This window comes from Anomaloglossus baeobatrachus, chromosome 1 (genome assembly GCF_048569485.1).
Source record: "Anomaloglossus baeobatrachus isolate aAnoBae1 chromosome 1, aAnoBae1.hap1, whole genome shotgun sequence".
NCBI classification, from domain to species: Eukaryota; Metazoa; Chordata; class Amphibia; order Anura; family Aromobatidae; genus Anomaloglossus; species Anomaloglossus baeobatrachus.
In genome coordinates, this window is record NC_134353.1 from 572,090,661 (window position 1) to 572,099,907 (window position 9,247).

Here is a 9,247-nt window from a genome sequence, read left to right on the forward strand (position 1 = left end):
CTGACTGCTCTAACTGTAAAGAAACCTTTCCTATTTAGCTGTCTGAATCGCTTTTCTTCCACTCGCAGTGTATGCCCCCTGGTCCTTAGTACTGTCTTTGGAAGAAATAAGTCATGCAATTCTGCCACCCACCTTGCATAATTCATTACCAGGTGAGTTAGAGCAGCACTCAGCCCCTTCAGGAGAACCACAGTATTACCAAGGCCTTATCAGACTTCCTGCCAGCACCACTGCAGACACTTTTATGTGCCCACGTGTGTGCACTCTGCACAGCACTCTTTTCCTTCTGGAACAAGTAAGTTATATTTACGGTCACAGGTCCCAATGTGAAACAGGCATTTATGTGCATCACTGTTTCAGCACTATTAAATTGGCATTGTGTTATGTACGATGCTAAAAACGTATTTTTTTTTCCTGTACTCATGATAATTTTGGTCAGTACTGTTCCAGGACAAAGGAATGATTTTGTTTAATGTGCAGTCTAATAAGCACATTTTTCATTTTTTTATCCTTTCATGTTAATATATTTTTTAATTTTTACTTTCTCTTTTTATTTGTTGCTTTTCACTTAGCTCATTAACTATTAAGGGTCCATGTGTCTCTTTTATGCACCTGCATAAAGTGTTTTTGCATTCAGCTATTGTTTCATATTGTTTTATTCATTAGGCCTTATTGGACGCGCAGTGATCAAATTGCTATTTAAGTATATTAATATTTTTTGTCAAAGCGAAGTACCAGAGAGTATCAAAAACAAAGCAGTTTTATTTAAAGCTTGATATACAGATGAGACAAAAAATGCAGTGTAAAAAATGCGATAAAAATGCATGTAAACAGATGCACACAAAATCACATGTAAAAAAATGCAAATAACTAGTGATGGGCGAAGCCAAACTGTAAAGTTCGAGGTCCATACCAGACACCTAGTGTCTACGCATGGACCTCGAACATGAACGTCTCAGGAAATTCCGTGCTACTGTTCAGGTGCGGCCACGCAGATAAAAATAAAAACGTTAAAAAGAAGCACCGATATGTAGCTGAACTTTTTACACTATATTCCTGCACCCAATCTACACCTCCTGGGTATAAAAGCATCACTACCACATCATACCGCATGCAGTAGTGATGTGTTTTTTTGCCAGGAGGTATAGATTGGGTACAGGAAAATGGTGTAAAAATTTCAGCACCAATTCTGCATCGCTTGGCAAAAAAAACCCCGCAGTGTTCTGCCAGGAGATGCAGATCTCTGAACTCAGTAAGAGTTCATTGAGGTCACCTGAGGACAAGTTGCCTGCAATCATATATGGAGGACCGTGGGAATCTCTAGCTGTGACCACAAATCACCTGAGTGACGTCACCGCTGATTGCACGGCTCAGTCTCTGCCTGAAGCTCACAGCAGGCAGTCATGTTTCATGATTGCACGCTGTGCCCTCTTTAATGTAGTAGAGCTGAAATCTTCATGGGACCTCATGTGAATTATGTCGGACCTGGGTGTTTTGGGGGTTAAGAAAGTGGTGAAAAAGGGTTTCTTTTTTTGTCTTTTATTTCAAATGTAGGATTTTTTAGATGTTTGTGTTTATTTACTTTCACTAGAGATTAGTAATGGGGGATCTCGTAGACCCTCCTCATTACTAATTTAGGGTTTAGTGGCAGCTGTGATTAAATATTTTTTTTTAAAAAAAGCCCATGTGGTTTCTCTTATTTTGATATATAGCCAAGATAAGCACACAGCTGGGGACTACAGCCTGTAGCTGTGACTTTATCTGTGCTGGTATCAATACAGGGTGGATCCTACGCCAATTTTTTTATTTATTTATATTTCACCAGTCTAAGGACACAGACAGTGTGTGTTATTCCAACCAATAAGACGCTGTCTCAAAGGGTGGGGGCGCGGTCTCTCAGCAGCAAATCAGAGACACCGGTGGAAGGGCAAAGCAGTGAATATGCATTAGTGATAATTGTCGGACCCGGAAGTAACGCTGCAGCTGCGGGGACTCGGTAAGTATGTACTGCTTTAACCCTTTTTTATTTTCTTTCTTTTACAGCCCTCCCTACACCATTTTACAACACATTACTTTTGCCTCCCACTGAATTTAATGGGTTCGGCTAGCATTGCCATTCTCATCAATGATCTCAGGCAGGCTTGGCGATCCTGAACCGATTCGATCCTTGGCAGGATCGCTCATCTCTAGTCAGAATTCTGGCATTCGTAATTGGTTGTGTACTGTAAAAATAAATAATTAAAAAAAATGTCTTAGGGTCCCCCATATTTAGATACCCAGCGCAGATGAAGCAGATGGCGTAAGGCTGCAGCCCCCTGCTGTGTAGATTATCTTGGCTGTGTATCAAGATATGAGGGACTCCTTGCAGCTTTTTTTAATTATTTAAATACATAGTATAAAATACAGTTGTGCGGTCCACCACAATTTTGATACCCAGCCAAGATAAAGCAGACAGCTGGGGGCTGGTATTCTCTGGCTGGGAGGCCCATGGTTATTGGTGCCCTCTCAGTCTAAAAATAGCAGCCTAGCAGCCTGCAGCTGCCACAGAATTCGTGCATCCATTAAGCATTTGGTCAACAAAATGTACCCTGTATCACCATACTTTTTTCTTCTTTTTACTGTTTATTGGGTTTTAATTTATTATAATAAAAATCAAATATTTTAGGCCTTCTGCGGGATTCACAAGGTACGATCTATCGTGCGATTGCACGAGCGATTGTACCCGCCCCCTTCATTTGTGCGTCACGGGCAAATCGCTGCCCGTGTCGCACAAAGTCCTTAAACCGCCATCACACGTACTTACCTGCTGAGCGACGTCGCTGTGGGCGGCGAACATCCTCTTCCTGAAGGGGGAGGGACGTTCGGCATCACAGCGACGTCACACGCCGCCGGCCAATAGAAGCGGAGGGGCAGAGATGAGCGGGACGCAAACATCCCGCCCACCTCCTTCCTTCCGCATAGCTGGCGGGTGCCACGGGACGCAGGTAAGCTGTGTTCATCATTCCCGGGGTGTCACACGGCGCAACGTGTGCTGCCCCGGGAACGATGAACAACCTGCGCAAATAAGATTAAACAATTTTTTAAAAATGTGCGACGAGTACACGATCCATGATTTAAAAATGATTTGGAGTCGCACATAGGTGTCACACAAGACGAAGTCGTGAACGATGCCGGATGTGCGTCACGAAAACCGTGACCCCCGACGACACATCGCACGATAGATCGTCTCGTGTGACGCCCGCATTATTCTTTGTTTTCTATTAGTGTTGAAAATGAAGTATATGGTTGCAATAATTTCTGCACCAAATCTACATACCCTGGCAGAAAAATGCTCCGAAACCATATTAAAAATGCATGCAAATACTCAATATGCACTTATTGCATAATCCGCTAATCCAACATTGTTGTCCTGAACACCACAGTGCTCGATCATGTTTCCTATTGTGAATGTGCACTTCAGCGTTAGAATGTAGCAGAGGCGGGAACATAGTGGGTCCTCATGTGGATTACTTCAGACCTGCAGGGGTGTTTTGAGGGTTAATAAATTGGAGAAAGAGAGTGTTATTTTAAATAAAGGATTTTTCTCTGTGTTTTATGTTTATTTCTTTTCACTTACACAATTAGTAACGGGGGGTTTCATAGACCTATCCGCATAACTAACCTTGGGCTTGATGAAAGCTGTGATTTTTTGAAAAATCACAGCTGACATTAATCTCTTACATTACCTTGATTGCCATCACATCATGGCAATCGAGATGAGCCAGGTAAAGCACCGGAATTGGCGCATCTGATGGATGCACCAATTCTGGGACAGTTTCAGGCTGCTATTTTTAGGCTGAGGAGGGCCCAATACTCATAGGCTTTTCCAACCTGAGAATACTAGCCCACAACTATCTGCTTTTTTTTGGCTGAACATCAAAATTGGAGGGACTGCACACTATTTTTTCCAATTATTTATTTTTACACACCAAAACCAATCACAGATGCCAGCAGTCTGACAACAATGAAATACAGACGCTGACACAGAAGGTGGGCCGGGGAAGCAGCTGCGTGGAGACTCTATATGTATCTAATCCCCATTTTGTGTCTTTTTGTAGCCCCCTAGGCCTTACTAAGTAACTAACACCATTTTACAGAACACAAGTTTGGGTCTCCATACACTGTGTGCAGAATTATTAGGCAAGTTGTATTTTAGAGGATTTTTTTATTATTGATCAACAACTATGTTCTTAATCAACCCAAAAGACTCATAAATATCAAAGCTTAATATTTTTAGAAGTTGGAGTGGTTTTTTTTTAGCTTTGGCTATCTTAGGAGAACATCTGTTTGTGCAAGAAACTACTACTGTGCAGAATTAGTTAACTTAATAAAAACCAAATATATTCCCATCTCACTTGTTTATTTTAACCAGGTAAACTAATATAACTGCACAAAATTTAGAAATAAACATTTCTGACATGCAAAAATAAAACCCCAAAAAATGAATGACCAATATAGCCACCTTTCTTTCTGGTGACACTCAACAGCCTACCAGCCATAGATTCTGTCAGTTGCTTGACCTGTTTATGATCAACATTGCATGCAGCAGCCACCACAGCCTCCCAGACACTGTTCCGAAAGGTGTACTGTTTTTCCTCCCTGTAGATCTTACATTTTATGAGGGACCACAGGTTCTCTATGGCGTTCAGATCAGGTGAACAAGGGAGCCATGTCATTATTTTTTCTTCTTTTAGACCTTTACTGGCCAGCCACACTGTGGAGTAGTTGGATGCATGTGATGGAGCATTGTCCTGCATGAAAATCATGTTCTTCTTGAACGATACTGACTTCTTTCTGTACCACTGCTTGAAGAAGTTGTCTTCCAGAAACTGGCAGTAGGTCTGGGAGTTGAGCTTCACTCCATCCTCAACCTGAAAAGGTTCCACAAGTTCATCTTTGATGATACCAGCCCATACCATTACCACACCTCCACCTTGCTGGTGTCTGAGTCGGAGTGGAGCTCTCTGCCCTTTACTGATCCATCCTCTGGCCCATCCATCTGGCCCATCAAGAGTCACTCTCATTTCATCAGTCCATAGAATCTTTGAAAAATCTTAAGTCTTAAGAAATGTCTTGGCCCAGTCTTGACGTTTTATCTTTTGTTTCTTGTTCAAAGGTGGTCGTTTTTCAGCCTTCCTTACCTTGGCCATGTCCATGAGTATGGCACACTTTGTGCTTTTTGATACTCCAGTAACGTTGCAGCTCTGAAATATGGCCAAACTGGTGGCAAATGGCATCTTGGCAGCTTCACGCTTGATTTTCCTCAATTCATGGGCAGTAATTTTGCGCCTTTTTTGTCCAACACACTTCTTGCGACCCTGTTGGCTATTTGCCATGAAACGCTTGATTGTTCAGTGATCACGCTTCAAAAGTTTGGCAATTTCAAGACTGCTGCATCCATCTGCAAGACATCTCCTGATTTTGGACTTTTCAGATCCCGTCAAATCTCTCTTCTGACCCATTTAGCCAAAGGAAAGGAAGTTGCCTAATAATTAAGCACACCTTATATAGGGTGTTGATGTCATTACATCACACCTCTCCTCATTATGCACATCACCTGATTTACTTAATTGGTAGTTGGCTCTCAAGCCTATACAGCTTGAAGTAGGACAACATATATAAAATTATCATGTGATCAAAATACTCATTTGCCTAATAATTCTACACACAGTGTAGACTTATATGTGGTCTGGCATGTAAGCACATGTACAGGTTCAAGTTCAGTCTCGAACTGGACTTTTTTTTAAGCCCAGCCAGATCCACAAAACCTAAACATCTGTGGGTCTGCACATCTCTAGTTGTAGAGTTGTAGAGAGTAAAAATAAATAAATAATTGGAAAAAATGGCTTTTGGACCTCCAATTTTGATACCCAGCCAAGATAAAGCGGACAACTGGAGGCTTTATCTTGACATCAATGACTTCACCTGAGGTGAGGTTACTGAGTTCAATGAATTCACAGCTGGGGAACCATGGGAACTGACAGCTTTGACCTCAGGTGAACTCAGTCACGTTACCACTCACAGCTGCAGCTCTGTCAGTTTGTGGATTATGTCAGACCTGTGTTAACCCTTGTGTTTTGTGGGTTAAGAAATTAGAGAAAAAGGATTTTTCTCTGTTTTCTGTTTATTTCATTTTACTCATAGACCCTTACCCATTACTAACCTCAGGCTTGATGACAGATGTGAATTTTTTACAAACCACAGCTGTCATTAACCTCTTGTATTACTCCAATTGCCACCATACCAGTGCTGTAATTGGTGCATCTAATGGATGCGCCAATTCTGTGGTGGCTGAAGGCTGCGATTTCTAGACTGGTGGGAACCCAATAACCATGGACCTCCCAGCCTGAGAATACCAACCCCCAGCTGTCTGCTTTATCTTGGCTGGGTATCAAAATTGGGGGGACTGCACAAATATTTATTTTTTTAATTAATTTAAATAATTAAAAGTAGCTGCATTGGGTCCCTCGTATTTTGATACACAGCCAACATAATACACACAGCTGGAGGCTGCAGCCTGTAGCTGTCTGCTTTATCTGTACTAGGTACTCTGTGTCATTTTTTTCAGTTATTTATTTTTTTAACACTCCACAACCAATCACAGATGCTAGTACACCGGCAGTCTGACTGTAATCAATCACAGACCCTGTCACAGAGAGAGGGTGGAGAAAGAAGTGAATAATCATGAGATCTAATGAGCAGACCAGGAAGCAGTTTAACAGCCACGTGGAAACTTGGTAAGTATAAGGGTATGTGCGCACGTTGCTTTTTACCTGCTTTTTACCTGCTTTTTTGCTGCTTTTTCTTCTGCGCTGTTTAATGCCAAAATGGATGTGTTCTTCTATTCAAGCAAAGTCTATGGGAATTTGGGTTTCTTGTTCACACTATGTTGTTCAAAATGCTGCCTTTTTGTGGCAGAACTTTGGTCAAAAACTCAGCTTTTCAAAGAAGCAACATGTCAATTGTTTTTGCCATTTGGGTTTTGCACTGCAAAGCTGAGTTTTTGACCAAAGTTCTGCCACAAAAAGGCAGCATTTTGAACAACATAGTGTGAACAAGAAACCCAAATTCCCATAGACTTTGCTTGAATAGAAGAACACATCCATTTTGGCATTAAACAGCGCAGAAGAAAAAGCAGCAAAAAAGCAGGTAAAAAGCAGGTAAAAGCAACGTGCGCACATACCCTAACTATTCTGCTCTAATACCCATTTTGCTTCCTTTTAAGTTTTTTTTTTAATTTTTATTTAGGTGGTAAAATCGAACAGTAACATGGACTTCCCTCGGAAGTCCATGTTCGAGGTCCTTTACAGTTCAGGTTAGCCCATCAATATGAACAACAAATCACAGATGCTGGCACGCCGGCAGTCTGATTGCAACCAATCATAACACTGTTACAGACAGTAGACAGGGTAAGCAATGAATATGCGTGAGGTTTAATGAGCGGTCTCGGACCAGTGTTGCAGCCATGCAGAGACTCAGTATGTATAACTGTCCTGCTCTAATCCCCATTTTGCTTCCTTTTGAAGCTCTCTATTCCTTACTAACACCATTTTACAGCACCCAAGTTTGAGTCCCCATAGACTTATACAGGGTTTTGTGTCCGAGCTCATGTTAAAGACTGGTCCCGAACCAGACTTTTTTTTTTCTTTTTTTTTTTTTTTTTAACTCCGGCTGGTCCACTGAACCCGAACATCTGCGATTTCAGCCTTCTCTATAATAACCTAGTTTACATAATAGGTGCAGAAATTCTGCAACATCATGTGTAGGGCATAATATATCAGCTGACAGGTTCACTTTTAGGAGTAAATAATCATTTAATTTATGCAGTAATTCGAGAATTCAGGGCATATTTTTTATGGAGGAACAAATGCTGAGTGTTATTTAGCTGTTAAATTTAAAAATCAATATGTATATGATTAAAAGATTTTTTGTGGCTATATTTCTTCAGAAAACAAAGCTATATTTGCTGACATTGAAAAGCAAAATCCATCAACATCAATGATCTACACACGCTTTTATTGTAGGCTTTACAGGATTTGTATAAAGAGACAACAATCATCACTCATCCTTTTAGTTTGAATTATAATTTGTATGTGGAAGTAGCACTTACTTTTCATCTTCTCTCACTTGCGTTTCTTAACCTGGAATTTGGCCAGATAGTGATGAAAATAACCACAAGTCTTCCTTCTGAAGCGCGCAGCAGGGTAAAAATATAAACAATTGAAATACTACTGTCAACAGCAGAGCTCCAAAATATTGAGTAGCATAAGCTATAATAGATACTATACGATTTCCTCACATTTAGTGAGTATGCAGAAAGATAGAAATAACCTCGCAGTATCTCTGTCTGCAGCTGGAAAGGTGGCTAGAGCTTTTGTTCTTATATAACCACACGAGGGCTCTTTGTCACCACAGGATCCACAAACTCCGCCTTACTTCCTTCTTTCTTTTGCATTACTCAGAATTATTTTACTTGCTTAACCTGTTTAAACATCACTTATTTAAATATATATATATATATATATATATATATATATATATATTATATATATATATATAATTTTTTTAAAGTATGAGATAAGAATGTTTGGTTACCATAATACATTTTCGAAAATTCAGGTTAAAGTGGTACTTCGATAAAATAATGAAAATATTCCTATTAAGATGACTATCATAAACTCAAAGTCTTCATTACATGGTCCTTGCCAATTGGGAGCTATTCATAAAGCATTCATTGTAGATCGTACAATATATTTTGTTTTTTAAGGGGATATTCCACTTTTTAGAAAGTGAGGCCCCAGGGTTCGCTCACATCTAAGGGTTTTCTCACATCTGTGTCTAAAAAATTGGTCCTATTTTTATCCAGGACAGTAGTGAAATCCATTTGGTATTCCATATGTCATGCAAGTGTTATGCCAGTGTGCGTTTTTTTGGGGTTTTTTTCCCTCGCCTTATATCCATTTACAATGCGTTTGTTTTCTCAACAACTTTTATTCTATACCATTTGCAGGACCATTTACAATGTTCTGTACTACAGAATGGTAATGCATCCATAAAAAACGGACGTCATACTGATGGGACGTGTGCAGTCCATTTTTTTTTCTCACACCTATAGTCTTAAATTAGCGAGTCTCGTTCAATATACGTGGCTTTTTTTTTTCCTCAGCCCAAAAACAGCTGAGGAAAAAAATTGCAGATCAACATTGCC

The 9,247-nt window shown here is 40.3% G+C and overlaps 1 protein-coding gene across 4 annotated transcripts in view; it reads right to left on the reverse strand.

The window, feature by feature from the left end:
* The window catches only part of LOC142296261 (uncharacterized), a 321,619-nt gene extending 313,203 nt beyond the window's left edge, over positions 1-8,416 (reverse strand). For 2 of the 4 annotated variants that reach the window (XM_075339664.1, XM_075339635.1), the window contains exons 1-2: positions 8,339-8,416; positions 8,150-8,226 (exon numbers count right to left, since the gene is read on the reverse strand). In XM_075339664.1, the coding sequence (XP_075195779.1) occupies positions 8,150-8,156 (7 nt within the window). In that variant the 5' untranslated portion in view covers positions 8,157-8,226; positions 8,339-8,416. Of the gene's footprint in view, positions 1-8,149 lie in introns of all 4 variants that reach the window. The other 2 variants (XM_075339645.1, XM_075339654.1) reach the window with 1 other exon arrangement.
* Positions 8,417-9,247: the final 831 nt, after the last annotated feature.